Source organism: Centropristis striata, chromosome 1 (genome assembly GCF_030273125.1).
Source record: "Centropristis striata isolate RG_2023a ecotype Rhode Island chromosome 1, C.striata_1.0, whole genome shotgun sequence".
Classification (NCBI taxonomy): Eukaryota; Metazoa; Chordata; class Actinopteri; order Perciformes; family Serranidae; genus Centropristis; species Centropristis striata.
This window is the reverse complement of record NC_081517.1, coordinates 2,916,980-2,933,193: the sequence shown is the minus strand read 5'-3', so window position 1 is coordinate 2,933,193 and position 16,214 is coordinate 2,916,980. Positions and strand designations below refer to the sequence as shown.

The 16,214-nt window shown below is 36.0% G+C and overlaps 2 protein-coding genes across 2 annotated transcripts in view; one reads left to right on the top strand and one right to left on the bottom strand.

Moving 5' to 3' along the window:
* Nucleotides 1-359: 359 nt before the first annotated feature.
* Nucleotides 360-6,816, bottom strand: inab (internexin neuronal intermediate filament protein, alpha b). Its single transcript, XM_059351536.1, has 3 exons — nucleotides 5,379-6,816; nucleotides 4,703-4,827; nucleotides 360-4,250 (listed from the first exon to the last, which is right to left on the bottom strand). Exons 1-3 carry the CDS (start codon nucleotides 6,408-6,410, stop codon nucleotides 3,971-3,973), a joined length of 1,437 nt encoding a protein of 478 aa, XP_059207519.1. The 5' UTR covers nucleotides 6,411-6,816; the 3' UTR covers nucleotides 360-3,970.
* A 5,805-nt stretch (nucleotides 6,817-12,621) lies between these two features.
* Nucleotides 12,622-16,214, top strand: part of nt5c2b (5'-nucleotidase, cytosolic IIb) — a 60,989-nt gene continuing 57,396 nt past the window's right edge. The window contains exon 1 of the mRNA XM_059351334.1: nucleotides 12,622-12,820. The gene's annotated coding sequence lies outside the window, so the exon portion shown is untranslated. The remainder of the gene's footprint in view (nucleotides 12,821-16,214) is intronic.

The following is a 16,214-nucleotide window of genomic DNA, read 5'->3' as shown; positions in this document are numbered from 1 at the left end:
ATGTTAATGATTTTGAAATAATTCATATGCCTTTAAGAAATTGGTTGAAAACATTTAAAGATTAAATATGTATAGCACTTTGTAAATGGTTAATAATTGGTTTATAAACCATCTATAAACATAATTTAGTTGGTTATTGTAAAGTGTTACCAAGGTATTTCCTGTATATCCTTTTGAAAAGTAAAGTACTAATTAGCATTAAAGAAAAATACTTGTACTTTAGTATAGTATATTAGTATATTAGTATGTTAGGAACCCACCATCACTGTCATTATTGCTGTTATATATATAAATATATATATTTTCCAGACCACTAAAAGTGTGTGTTGCATATAAAATAAACACATTGAACTCATGTGCAGCCTCAGTAATGTCAAGTCTTTATTGATATATATGGTGTCATACAGCAATACACAGTAATAACAGTAAAGAGAATAGCATGTCAACTACATATGCTTTTGTAGCTCTAATAAAGGCTAATAAAGACATAATAATGATTAAACACCCCAGTGAACAGAATCATATACATCACACACATGGCCAGAAAAAAAGCTGCTGGTGTTTTAAGGCATTTCACATCCTATATTAGCATTATTATTATTATTATTATGGCTAATTCTTGATTGTTGGTTTTGTATTGGTGACATTCTGTATTTTCAGAAAATGCTTGATTTTTGCCCATGAAGTGGTGTTGCATGTGCACTTAGAAAAGTTTGGCAGTGCAGTAGTAGTGAAGTTTTTGTCTTCAGACACCAATGAAAACTTGTTTGGTTTACAGTGTAAAGATAAAGGCTTGACATTTGCAACCATGAACCATTCATCCATTGTTATAGCTGTATACTATAAAATGCTGCCTGAACATCTGAGGTTTTTCTTCTGCTTGACGTTGGAATTTAGTAATCCATAAAACAAAATGCCCAACTTTCAGATTTGCTAAATAATTCCAGTTATGATAGGCCACTGTGTAGAGATACAGACACACTCACTACAGTACTAAGATACTTATCACAAGCCTCAAGTAAAACAACAGGAACCCAATCCAGAACAGTCTGCCGTACAATCAGTAGTTTTTTGTTTTTTTTATTGTAAGTGCAGTTTGTTTGTCAAGGTCGCTATGACCAGCAGCAGGAGATAAAAGCTGTGTGTTAAAGTCGGCAGTGCACAAGCAGAAAAAACAAGCATCTCTCATACTGAGGGATTTCTAGTGGTGAGGTCGTTCTACAACAGACATTTTATCCAGTCATGGCCACAGTTATAAAGAGAGAGGTCAAGTTGGTTCAAACTGACTGAATTTGTGACATCTTTTGAGCGTTTCATGGTGCTATGGTATGGATTCTGGGGCTCAAATGTGCTTCAAGCGTCATTGATGGCACATGAGAAAATGGTGTTGGATATGTATATGTTTCATCAGACCCATAGAGAATCTTGTACATTTGTGCTAAAGCGTAATCTACAATACAGTCTCTAATTGGCTGGACTGTTTTAAGAGATAAATCACTTCCTCTTTGTTATCATATTAGCTGCATTTTGCCTTTTTTTTTACATAATCTTTGCTTGACTTTCTATTTTCCCTGTATCCTTCAGAGCACATTGTGCAAACTGTTTACCATACCACATTCCTATATAAGTGCCTTAAAGATGATTTTTTACTTCTTAGCTTTGCAGCATCAACACCTACCTAAGTCACATCTTACAGTAAAGAGTCTCAAATCTAGCCTACAGGCTAACAAGCACATCTATTCGAGTTATTAATGAGTATTGTGCATGATGATGCTTAGCATGGTAGGTGGTGAATAGGAAGCTATGAGCCGGCATTTACACTCCGAAAAATTAAAATCAGAGGGCCGCTGGAGTCCATGCAAGCATGACATCTACATACACCATGCAAATTATCCTTGATTAATACATTTGTTTTCTTGTTTGCTTCAAATCTCTTTAAATAGCGACGGGAATCCACTTTTGAGGTTGAAACTTCACCGGGAAGTTAAAAAGGAAGTGTCATGCAGAGCTAATTGAACCACAGTCTAATCCATGAAGCACCGACTGGGATCAAGAAATTGTGCAAGGAGACATTTTGCTTATGAACTCCATTTTTAGTAGTAAAGAGACTCGTAATAAAAGCTCTCCAATATAATATTTGTGTTGCTTATTTTGGCTGGTTTCTTTTAACTGTAGACTCTGTGCTTCCTCATTTAACTGTCATTATTATTACGTCAGGAATCTTTTCTATTGTAAAGGTGGACGCACACACATGCTTCCATTGGAATGTGTTGAGAGTATCTCACAGCTTGTGGTAGTGGTGAATGACCAGAGTTATTATCTAACTACCGTGTTTCAGTATCACATATCGATGTAACAATAGCTCAAAGTGTGACGGACCAGTTGAACAGTATATTATGTAAGACCATACATCTGTACGAGATGCTACCTAAGTGCTTGTTATTGTTTGATGTTGAGTGTGTGAACGAGAAAGAGAGAGCACAGTTGTACTGTGGTTTTTGAGTAGAGTGATAGTTACAGTAGAGTTATAATGGATTTCCTTCGGGGGAAAACATGTGGGGGACAAATAGGACGGGGGACAGATAAACCTGCATAAAACAAACATCCAGATCCTGAACGCTACACACTTGTGGGCATCGAACACACACTGAAAAAAGAAAATAGTTGAACCAACTTAATTGAATTGTTTCATTTGGTAACACCGAAATGAATGAAGTTCTTTCAAATTAATTTAATAAGTTAGATTAACACAACTGATTTTAAATTAATTTGAAAGAACTTAATTCATTTAGGTGTTACCAAATGAAACAATTCAATTAAGTTGGTTCTTTTTTCAGTGCACAATAGTGCAGATAGATAGAGTATGTATAGACTCTATTGGGTTACGACCCATATTTCAGTTTATTGTAGCAGCGACCTCTAGTGGCCTTAGTGATTATGACAGGAGCGAAGGAGGAAGTGAGGTAACAGTGTAATGAGCAACAAAGTCCGTAACGGAAAAAGATCGAGGTGGACCAAAAGACCGCTGTTTGTGTCAACATTACGGTTTTTTTACTTACATATTCCAAGATAACTTACATAACGCCATAACGTACTTATTTTACGTTTGCAACATAGATTAATTCAAGTACCTGACATACGATATAAGCATCGTAATATTAAACTAAACCTTAGTTTTGCTTTTCGTAACATTAACCACAAGTTGAAAATTTTGTCTTTTACATTTAGGTATCAGGAAGTGATGATCTCCTGCCACAAGTGAGGGCGCTAATTTTGGATACACTCCTGCGGGTCAAATTAGAAGGTAGGAACCAATGTACCAGTATTGATTATAATTCACTGTAAAAAATAATCTGTTTCATTTACGGTAAAATACCGGCAGCTTTGGTTGCCAGAACTTCACCGTAAAAAATACAGTGAGTAGGGTTTTCTATTGTAAATTTAAATGTTAATATCAGCAAAAACTGTAATTTAGACTGAGTAGTCCCTTTATTTTTAGGATAATTGTGTCATTAATTCACACATCATGGTATTTCTCCATAAATTTTGCATGAAAATGTTATATTTTTACAGCAAAACTGTGTGTTTCCTACAGTTTATGACGGAAAAAAGTGAAAGTTTTGTGCTACTCTTTGATTTACGGTAATTAAAAGTGTCTAATTTTTGTCAATTTTTAATTTTACACCCTATTTCTGATGTATTTGACAGAGTTTTACTGTTATTTCTGCAAACATTTTTAAAGTGTTGTTAGTTTTGCACGCTTTTGTACAGTTACAAGCTTACTTGGAGGACTTAGAAACCATGACAATCTTACTATGCTTACAATAGAGCGCTATCATCTTGGATTCCCACAAGTGCTTAAGTGTCAAGGCTCAGGGTTTGTTTGTTTTAGCGCGGGAAATGAAGAGAGGTATGGGTTTGCAGGGTTTAGGGAAGCTTCAGGGGTCAAAACAAAGCTTACAGTCGGCTCTTAGTTTTTCTGATTGGTGGGAATGTCGCTGGGTTCTTGCTTCTCCATCTTCTTGGTGGTGACCACCGTCTCCTCGTACACTTCGCGGTGGGACACCTTGCCTCCAGACTTGCTCTGCTGCTGCTGGGACTCGTCCTTGCCCTCGCCCTTGGAGCCCTTGCTGGAGCTGGTGTAAATACGGCTCTGGTAGTTGTAGCCTTGCCCGGCACTCATGTTCATGGAGGAGCCAGGATAGCTGATCCCTGTCCCGATGCGGGTCTCCTCCCCTTCCAGTAGTTTCCTAAAGATAACGGTCAGGAACAGCATTTTAACAAGGGGAGAACACAGTTTTTTTTCCTGCCATTTTATGTACACTGTAAAAAAAATCTGTTTAATTTACGGTAAAATAGCTTTGGTTGCCAGAACTTCACTGTAAAAAATACAGTGAGCGTATGTAAATGTAAATATCAGCAAAAACTGTAATTTATGCAGAATAATCCCATTACTTTTAGGATAATTGTGTCATCATGGTATTTCTCCATTAATTTTACATCAAAATTTTATATTTTTTACACTAAAACTGTGTGTTTTCTACAGTTTATGGCGGTTGAATTTAAAGTTTTATGATATTCTTTGATTTACAGTAATTAAAAGTATTCACTACGGTGAATTTACAAAGGTTTCTACAAAGGTTTTTTTTTACAGTGTAGCTTATTATAGCTGATTATATGTGAGTTGATTTTGAGCCTATACCTGTAAGCTGCAATTTCAATATCCAGAGCCATCTTGACATTCAGCAGATCCTGGTACTCCCTCAGGTGACGAGCCATTTCACTCTTAGTGGCCCTCAGCTCGTTCTCCAGCTCTATCATGTTGTCCTGGAGACAATAAAACAAAACAAGGAACAAAGGTAAGGCTTTAAGACAAAAAAAATGTAAAAAAAAAAAAGATTTATGGAGGATTAAAGATTTATGGGGGGATTAAACAGTGACCAGACAAAGACATCTGTCCATCCTATTGTTAACCTATTGGGAATTCGAGGCATTTGTGATAAAACTGGGTTAAAATGTTTGTCCTACAAAAAAAATATTCTCAGTTGGGAGTGCTGAATCCAAAAACAACAGTGAAACCACTCATTGAGAGCACACACAGTAAGTGGGCGTTGTCAGATGCAGCTGCTGGGCGCGCTGTCCCGGGGGAACCAGGTTCAGCACCACGGACAGAGCCCAGCTCCCCCTCATGTTATTATTGCTCTGTTATTCACTTCTTAAGAGGAAAACACACTATATAGTTTATTCAACTCATATGCATCTTATCATATCATCTTATCATATCATCTTATTCAATGCAAACAAACTTTTATTACACCAAAAACATAAAAATGGCTGCTTTTCTACCCCTTTGACCACATTAAAAGGCTATTTATTACCTGGTAGTTTCCAATCTCCACATTGTGCCTGTCCTCCATCTCCCGGAGCTGCTTTTCCAGGGACTCGTTGGTCCCCTTCAGGCTCTCGATCTCGATGGTCTTGGACTGCAGCTGCCTCCTGAACTCGTTCATCTCCTCCCTGCTGGCACGGATGGCCTCGTTACTCCTGGTGGCCTGCTCAGACAAGTCGGCGAACTTGGTCTTGTACCACTCCTCGGCGGACTGCAGGTTCTTGGACGCCATGGACTCGTACTGGCCTCGGATCTCTTTGAGGGCGGAGGTGAGATCCGGCTTGGACACCTCCATCTCCACAGACACCTGGGCGGCGTGGATCATGTCCGTCAGCTCGGCCACCTCCTCTTCATGCACCTTGCGGAGGAAGTTGATCTCGTCCAGCAGAGATTCCACCTTCTTCTCCAGGTCCAGGCGCACCATGGTGGCATCATCCACATCTTTCTTAAAAGCCTTGAGGGTGGCCTCGGCGTCCTCCCGGGCGCGGTACTCCTCCTCGTACTTCCCCCTGAGCTTCTGCAGGTCGTCTTCAATACAATCCCTCTCGATGGTGAGCTGGGACTTCTCCCCGTTCAGCTCCTCCAGCTGGGAGCGCAGTTCCCGGATCTCCTGCTGGTAGAGCTCGGCCAGGCGGGACGGCTCGGCCTGCCGCTGGCGCAGCGCGGTCAACTCCGTCTCCAGCACTTTGTTATGCTGCTCCAAGTTGCGCACTTTCTCGATGAACATCGCAAAGCGGTCATTGAGACCCTGCATCTGCTCCTTCTCATTGGTGCGGACGATTTTAAACTCATTGTTGAGGACGTTGCTCTGTGTCAGGTCGAAGGTCTCCAGCGGCATGGAGCGGCCGGACTTTCTGGCGTACGAGCCCAGGGAGGAGACGTTGCTCCGGGACACTGAGGAGGAGCGGTACCCGGAGCGGGAGGACATCGGTGTCCGCGACGGAGAGGATGCATAGCGGGGAGAATCCCCGAAAATCTTCCTGTAGGAGGAGGAGGAAAAGACTTCAGATCCGTAGCTCATCTTGGCGTGTATGGAGACAGAGCAGAGCAGTGGGCGCGTCTCCTTTTTATAGGGGGACCAACCCAATCACTCATTAATGCATCATTCGGTCCACATGCGTCAGGTAGCTCAGCAAATATACGGATCAATGCAGAATATTGTGCACGAGGTGAATTTCCTTTTCCGTTATTATAACTACAATAAGTATTTTATAATCCCAACATGTGTCCAGATGTGCGCAGTTGACTCTGTCCTTTGTGTGGAGCAGATGGAACTGTCCTGTTTGGCGCAGTGGTGCGTCAGTGTTTAATCGCTTGTTGCACATTTACAATTGAAATGTTCTTGCAGAAGGAAATCTAAAAACATCTCTCAGAGATTTGTACGAAAGAACAATGATGGTGCACATTCAAAACTTTTATCTGTTGTATTATTGATTATGCATATTCTGCAGTTAGTGTGTTGTGTCTGCGCAAATCAGTGTGTTTCAGGTTGTAAATAAAAGGTTTGTTTTTTATCTTTTTCAAACGTTTGTAGTGAGAATGAGGTTAAAATGGAAACATGAAGAGATGCTGAAGATGAGACACTTGAGATTTACTTTATATCTTTATATTATATCTCGGATATTGGATCTCCTCAAGAAAATGTTTCAGATGTTAATTAATATTAAAGTTACTTTTTTAGAGATAAAGTAAAGTTAATATAATGTAAGTTTGGTGTGTGTTTAGTTTTGCTCAACATGCCTTGAACGCAGCATCACTCTGACAGGCCTGTGCTGCCCTCTGTTGTCCAATCTTAGCACACTGCAAGCAGATAATAAGATAGACTGGAGGTATTACTATCTGATAATAATCTGTTTATTTCACTATCAACTAACTATCGACTAACTATTAACTGTTACAGAGAATGCAGCCTACTGGCTAATACACTTCCATGTGTATTGATAACAGATGATCTGGATTATTTCCTTTGTTGATTAACCTGCTGATTATTTGCCTCAATTAATTGTTTGGTAAAAAAATAATCAAAACTGATAATCCAGGAAGTCCAGGAGATTTTGGTTCAAATTTGTCAACTTCCTCTGCATTAATTTCTGTCTCTGTTCAGCATCTTTCAGTCTGTCCTTACATCACATGCATGGCTCCTTTTTCTCCACACAAACTTGGCTATCAGTCAGATTTTTCATTTTATTTTAATTAACTAAGTATAAAGCTGCCAGGAACCCAAAATACAAACAAAAGACACAGGTGTCTTTGGAAATGTACATTTTTATTTTTTATTTATTTATTTATATTTTTTTTACCATTTATACACACAAAAACACACTGTAAAAACAATCTGTTTAATTTACGGTAAAATACCGGCAGCTTTGGTTGCCAGAACTTCACTGTAAAAAATACAGTGAGCGTATGTAAATGTAAATATCAGCAAAAACTGTAATTTATACTGAATAATCCCATTACTTTTAGGATAATTGTGTCATCATGGTATTTCTCCATTAATTTTACATCAAAATTTTATATTTTTACACTAAAACTGTGTGTTTTCTGCAGTTTATGGCAGTTGAATTTAAAAGTTTTATGATATTCTTTGATTTACAGTAATTAAAAGTATTCACTACGGTGATGTACAATGTTTAATTTGACAACCTATTTCTGATGCAATTTGACAGTGTTTTACTGTAATTTCTACAAAGGTTTTTTACAGTGCAGCAGAAATAATAATACATAATACAACTACAAACAATTACAACAAAACAGTCTATTTGCATGTAAATAAAAGATAGTAATAGGTTTCATTGTAGAAAGAAAATTCACATTTTAAAAATGGTCTAGAAACATAAATGGCACACTGTGAAAGCTCCTATTATTGAACTTTAACTGGCTTTCTCAGCTTGTCTACATATCATATATAAATTGTGTGTTGATATAAAGTTATTATTTTAAATAAAACATGTGTATTTTCAATAAATAGATGGACTCCAGAGAGTTAAATGTCTTGTTTTTTTCAGTCCAAAACAAAAGCTGTTAATTTTAATATGATATAAAACAAAGAAAAACAGCATTTTCTGCCATTTTGCATGAATAATTTCTTAAACACTTCATTGATTGTCAAAAAAGGCAATTTATGTCTGTTCAACTAATAGATCAGTCAACTAACCTAACTATCAATAATTTATATTTCCAAGTTTTACAAACTTAAATCAGTTTCAGGCCAAAAAATACAAGTTTGCTTTTTTGCAGTGTTTTTGCAGGTGAGGCACGTAGTTATTATTGCAATGTCAGTAAAAGATGTTTTATTCCTCAACTTATCTGGAGAAATGCATTTTTGACTTTGTGCTTGAGGATTTTGGAAGCCATAAATGAAATATTGTAGCTGCCAAGTATAGATTTGCCTCTGCACTGGAGCAGAATGTATCAGAAACGAAACTGGCTGAAGTTAATGTACTGACATTACGCCTAAAGGGTGTTTGAAGTTCATTGAATCTATAGTATGAACCAACTCATTGCTTTTTTTTTTATAGTCCCCTTTACTTTAAGAACAGTAAGCACAATTGTTTATTGGAAATATATACAAACAGCCATAAAGAAAGCTCAAAGTCACCAGCTTTACCTCAAACGTTTCATTTCCAAAGAATGTGCCATTGTCCAGTAACAGGACACCGGGGTAGAGACACAAAAAGGAGTTTATTTACAAAGTCACAAGAATAAGTATGAAGCGGGCAGTGGAGGCAGCTCACAGCAAACACACCGGTCCTATAGAACAGCTGTTCTCAACCTTGGGGTCGGGACCCCAATTGGGGTCGTGAGATGATTTCTGGGGGTCGCCAAATTATTTTGGAAGTCAGCTCTGTCTCCACTGTGTTAAAGTGTTCATGTGTTAATGTGTTTTAGTCTTTTTGGTCACTTAATGTCTTTTTTTGGTCATTTTGTGTCTATTTGTGTCATTTTGTGTCTTTTTTGGGTCATTTTGTGTCTTTTTTTGGTAATTTTGTTTCCTTTTTTGGTCATTTTGTGTCTTTTTTTGGTTATTTAGTGTCTTTTTTTGGTCATTTTGTGTCTTTTTTGGTCATTATATGTCTTTTTTGGGTCATTTTGTGTCTTTTTGGGTCATTTTGTGTCTTTTTTGGGTCATTTTGTTTCCTTTTTTGGTCATTTTGTGTCTATTTTTGTCATTTTGTGTCTTTTTTGGGTCATTTTGTGTCTTTTTTGGGTCATTTTGTGTCTTTTTTTGGTCATTTAGTGTCTTCTTGGCCATTTTGTGTCTTTTCTGGTCATTTTGTGTCTTTTTTGGTCAATTTGTGTCTTTTTTGGTCAATTTGTGTCTTTTTTTGGTCATTTTGTTTCTTTTTTGGGTGATCTGAACTGTGCGTGTGAGATTCTGTTCAGTGAGCGGGGGTCGCGGACAACATGCATGTTAAATTGGGGGTCGTGAGTCAAAAAGGTTGAGAACTACTGCTCTAGAAGCCGTGAGGAGCGAGCACATGGAGCGCACAAAAGGCAGGAAAACTCACCAAAAACCTGCAGAAAACAGGATTATCTATCTGGCACTGAAGTGGAGTTGAATCCAACACTGTAAAGCTTTTTACTGTAAAATTACAGTAAATTACTGGCAGCAGTTTCGCCAGTAAGTTACTGTAAAATGTACCGTATTTATGTATGCATTAATGTACACAATGCAATAATAACAACAACAACTCATAAATCTTCTATTAACTCATATTAGCCAAAGACTCACATATAAATAAGACATGAACATAATAATAACTCATTAATCCTCTATTAACTCATATTAATTCTATAGCTCATGGAGTGCTACACTCATTATTTAATGCCTTTTCATGCATTTAGTCATGCATTAATGCATTAAAAAGTCAATTTTGTGTCTTTTTTGGTAATTCTGTGTCTTTTTTTGGTAATTTTGTGTCTTTTTTAAATAATTTTGTGTCTTTTTTTAGTAATTTAGTGTATTTTTCTTTGGTAATTCTGTGTCTTTTTTGGTCATTTTGTTTCTTTTTAAAGTATTTTAGTTTTCTTCTATCATTTTGTGTCTTTTTTGGTAATTCTGTTTATTTTTTTGGTTGAGCGGGGGTCGCGGACAACATACATGTTAAATTGGGGGTCGCGACTCGAAAAGGTTGAGAACTACTGCTATAAAGTGTTACTCTAATCACCTTTCCTCTCCCAGTAATCAGGACTCCTCAGGACTTCCTGAGGAGCCTTTGGAAGGGGCCCAGCCCTAGATTAGTTACCACTGTAATGAATGACTTCACCTTATCTAAAGCAGATAAACCAGCTCCACCACGAGCAGCCACAGCAGTAAAAAGCTACAGAACAGATAGTTTTACTTTAATAAGCACAGTTCACTGATAAAACTATTGTACTTTTACTAGAGTAGGATTGTGAGTGCAGCAATTTTTCAAAGTTTTTTTTACACTGACGTAATGTTACTTTAGCTTCAGTAAAGGCTCTGAGTACACTGTAATAAATGATTCTGTAGTCATTTAATTTTACTTAATATGTTTGATAAAATCTATTAAATATAAATGCACCCTTGATTTTGAGGCAGTTGTTTAAGTAACTTTAATATAAAAATGTTTGAGATAGAATCTACTTATTTTGATCACATTAAATATAATCTTTATGTGTTTGTAATTCTAAATCAAGAGAATTTTGAATGAATCCAACACAATAGAATTAGTCCATTTTTAATTGACAGGCACTTCCTGTTAAGTTGTTATCAACTCAACTTGTAACCCAGTTAGATTTAATTAATAATATTGCGTGCAATCTGTTGCCTCAATTTTATTGAGTAGCTATTGTTTATCTTTTATTACAGTGTACTTCTTCCACTATGGATGATAAGCTTCACATAAAAGTGCAAGAAAGTGCAATAAAATACAGAATTGACAAAAATGACAAAGGTAACAAAGAAAACAAAAAACAAAACAAAATTTAAATTAAAACAAATTAAAAGAAGATGGGATGTTTTTTAAAAGCACTGTGGGATTACCAGGGGACACTATTCCCTAGCACTTGCAGGAGGAATTTTTTTTTTAAATTAATATGTATTGTCCCTGTTTTTTAAATAAATAAACTCAAACTCAAGTGCATTCCTGAAGTGCTTCTGCAGCGCCTCTAAAAGCTAATTACGGTAATTCTTGCAACAAGCTAAATAGATGCAATCCATCTAGGTGTCTCTCTCTCTCTCTCTCTCTCTCTCTCTCTCTCTCTCTCTCTCTCTTTTTTTTTTTTTCTCTCTGCACCTTATTGTAGTCAACTGATAACAGATGCACTTTAATCAGCCCTTTGATATCTAAATTTAGTGTTTAACACTAGTAAAATGCGTATTCTGGCCATGAAGGCCAACTCTTCTACTTGTTGTTACTGTTGTTTTATTGATTTTATTGTCTGATGGTATTGACATCAACCTGCCAAAGGGACTAAAGACTGAAATTATAATCTTGCATATTTACATGTATATATGTTCATTAATATGTATTGTCCCTGTTTTTTAAATAAATAAACTCAAACTCAAGTGCATTCCTGAAGTGCTTCTGCAGCGCCTCTAAAAGCTAATTACGGTAATTCTTGCAACAAGCTAAATAGATGCAATCCATCTAGGTCTCTCTCTCTCTCGCTCTCTCTCTCTCTCTCTCTCTCTCTCTCTCTCTCTCTCTCTCTCTCTCTCTCTCTCTCTCTCTCTCTCTCTCAATTCAATTCAGATTCAATTGGCTTTATTGGCATGACATAACAATGTATATATTGCCAAAGCAAGCATCAGAAAAAAAGATAACAAGATAAGGAAAGCAATATTTACAATAAATTATTATAATTCTGTTATTCATTTTAAATGAAATGGAAAGAAAAACTAATAACAATAAAAGAAAGCAATATTTACAATCATTGAATTACAATCAACATATCATTTATACAATCTAACTGTCCCAGCAAAAAAAGAAGAAAAAAATAAAATAAAAAATCTCTCTCTCTCTCTCTCTCTCTCTCTCTCTCTCTCTCTCTCTCTCTCTCTCTCTCTCTCTCTTTTTCTCTCTGCACCTTATTGTAGTCAACTGATAACAGATGCAGGACCGTGGGGCTGTCACGTGTCTGTGCCACGACGACAGATAGTCCAGCCTCCTTTTGATAGACAGGAAATAAACACCGCCCCCTGAACGCCTCATAACAACAGCTGGTAGCACAGAGAGACTGAAAGAGAGAGAGAGAGGAGGAGAGAGAGAGAGAGAGAGAGAGAGACTGATAGATAGACAGCAGAGAGCAGCCACAGCAGGAACAGTCTTCTGCTGCTTGGCTTTACAGTGAAAGCCAGAGAGAAGAAAACACACACAAGCGACATTTCTCCGACTTTTACACAGCTCAAGGCGCATGCTCAGACTAACTGACGGTGCAGTTGTTTTATTCAGGAACTCAGAGGTGAGTACAGTAATGCCAGTCACGGCTAAACGCAGTGAAATCTGCATCTGCCCCGACACTTTGTGGGCTTTTGTTTTTTTTTGCATCAAAGCAAGCTAACGCGTTAGCTTTGCACCGAATCACTTTTCTTTTCCGTCCTCTCTCAGCAATGTCAGATGTAAAAAAAAAACCGAGCGGGACAGAGGCTTGTTTGTTAGCTTAGCCTTTACAGTTGAGCAAATAACGAGCCGTTTTTTTTGGTACGTGAACCCCGCGGACAAGGCTTTTCTCTATAAAAAGAGACTTTTACTGTAGCTTTAGATAATCTCTCGACGTTTTGCATTGGTTTCTCTGAATATTTCTTTATGTTTGTGCAGCCAAAGATAACGTTTAAACACAAATAACATCCAAAAAAACGAGTGTCAGTTGCCGGTACGTGAACGTTACATTGGTGCGTTATTGTTTGAGACGTCGACCCGGTCTGTCAACACTGACCTGAGGCAACAAAGTAACTTTATCCAGTGGTGTAATGTAACTAAGTACATTTACTCAAGTCTGAGGTAACGTGACGTGTACTTTACATAAGTATTTCCATGTTATGTTCCTTTATAATTATACTCCACTACATTTGTGTGGAAGATAATTACTTCACCACCGTTATCTGACAGCTTTTGTTCCTTTAGACATCATATAAAGAGCTTTTATAGCTTTGTTAGTAATTAACTACCTAAAAATACATACAATACAAATGCTTGTAAGAAACTTAATGGACACCATTTTATTTTTAATGTAAAATATTTTTGCTACTTTTGCTACTTTTTATAATTATAAATTAATAATGTTTGGGTTTGGACTGCTTGTTGGACAAAACATTGTAAAGGTGATATTTTGGGCTCTGGATATTTGTAATGGGTTTCTCACTGTTTTCTCAATTTTTTACAAGAATGGACTAAGTAATGGAAATTATAATATGCAGATGAATCCACACTGAAAATTATCTTGATATGAAAGTCGGATACAAAAAAGTTAAGAATGTATACTTATACTTATACTTTTTCAATGTTCTGTTTTTACATAGAAAGATCGGTAGATCATTTTTAATTAAAAACACATTTTGTCATATTTGCTGACACTGACAGTACTACATGAGATAAGAACCCATCGTGCATGAGTGAAAACAACTAGTCAGAGCCAGGAGGAGCCCCTAAGGCCTTTACACACTGGGGATACCACAAATAAACGACACGCAAATGCAAATTACTTGCTGTTAAATCGTTTGCATCAAAACTTTTCATACTGGCAGCGATGCAAATTTGCAAAACCATAACAGGTTTGTAAATATATTCGTGCATGCAGAACAACCACCACCAGAATCCTACTGAAGCAGAGAAGTATCTGGCAGCCAGCTAAGTTGTTGTATAGCTAAGCTACTGGGTTTAATTTTAGCTGAATGCTCTGAATGACTCTAAGTTCCCTCAGGTAAACATTTACACAGTGTAAATGTTTAGGGCTTTTACTGTGAAAGGTAAGAATGAAGGGAGTGGATCTGGTATGTGCTGCCTTTGTCAAGATTGAGAGCAAAAGAAGTTTACTGTCTTGGTTCAGACAATGGAGCGTCCTTGTTTACTTATGAAAATCCTAAAACTCAAAGCTCAGAAAATAACGACCTTATTCTGAAAAAAACCCTAACTTTTTCAAAATATGATGCGTTCTGTGTGAAAGTACTCATGCCAATAACAACAGTTCGGAAAAAATATATTGACTCACTGAAAAAAAAATTTGACTCATTGAAAAAAAAAATCAAAATGTCGTGTAAATAATAATAATAAAATATAATAATAAATATAAATATAATAATATAATATATTAAAAAATATAAAACATATAAAAATAATAATAATAAAATGAAAATTATATGAAAAAATATAAAAATTATATTTAAAAAAATATAAAAATAATAATAATAAAATGAATGTAGTGTCAGTTTCTTCTTGTCAAACACAAATGAATGTCTGGCTATGTACCTAGCTAGCTTGCTAATTCCACTAGGATATAGTTATAGCAAATATGACAAAAATGTATAAATGTTACCTACTGATAAAGATTGGTGAGTCATATGCCCAGGTCATTAAACATGGATGCTTTTGGCTGGAAGTCAGGCCGAACTGTCTGTATCTGATCTGGGAATGAGACTCAACAATAATTTCTCTCCAGAAACTCATACTGCACCTTTTAATGCATCTGTAATAATAAGATAATACATAATAGTAGAACAGTTACATAGGATATCTTCTGCTTTGAGTACTTTTAATTCTTTAAGTATATTTTCCTTATTATACTTGCATACTTTTACTGCAGAAACATTTTCAATACAGGACAGAAAATAGTTTTTGTATTATTACATCAAATTTACACACATGGGTTAAAAAATGACCTTGTGCATTAGAAGCGTAGTGATACAAAAAGGGCTTTTATTCCGAAAGTAAGAAATGAAAACAAAAAAATGTGGATGTATGATGATCAAAAACAAGTTAATTGAGGAAAACCTGGACTACTGAATGATGAAATTAATATATTGCAAAGATATAGAAAATAAAAACTTAGTTGGGTCACTTTAGACCCATGTTGTGCATCAAAGGGTTATTAATAATAATAATAATAATAATTATTATTATTATTTCTGCATTGATTCTAACTAAAGTAATGCCTTAAATTAATTACTTTTATCTCCTGCACTGCGGTATTGCTTATTGCTTCTGTAATAATAAGATAATACATAATAGTAGAACAGTTACATAGGATATCTTCCGCTTTGAGTACTTTTAATTCTTTAAATATATTTTTTTCTTATTATACTTGCATACTTTTACTGAAGAAACATTTTCAATACAGGACAGAGAATAGTTTTTGTATTATTACATCAAATTTACACACATGGGTTAAAAAATGACCTTGTGCATTAGAAGCGTAGTGATACAAAAAGGGCTTTTATTCTGAAAGTAAGAAATGAAAACAAAAAAATGTGGACGTATGATGATCAAAAACAAGTTAATTGAGGAAAACCTGGAATACTGAATGAGGAAATTAATTTATTGCAAAGATATAGAAAATAAAAACTTAGTTGGGTCACTTTAGACCCATGTTGTGCATCAAAGGGTTATTAATAATAATAATAATAAATATTATTATTATTATTATTTCTGCATTGATCCTAACTAAAGTAATGCCTTAAATTAATTAGTTTTATCTCCTGCACTGCGGTATTTCTTATTGCATCTGTAATAATAAGATAATACATAATAGTAGAAAAGTTACATAGGATATCTTTTGCTTTGAGTACTTTTAATTCTTTAAGTCTATTTTTTCCTTATTATACTTGCATACTTTTACTGCAGAAACATTTTAAATACAGGAC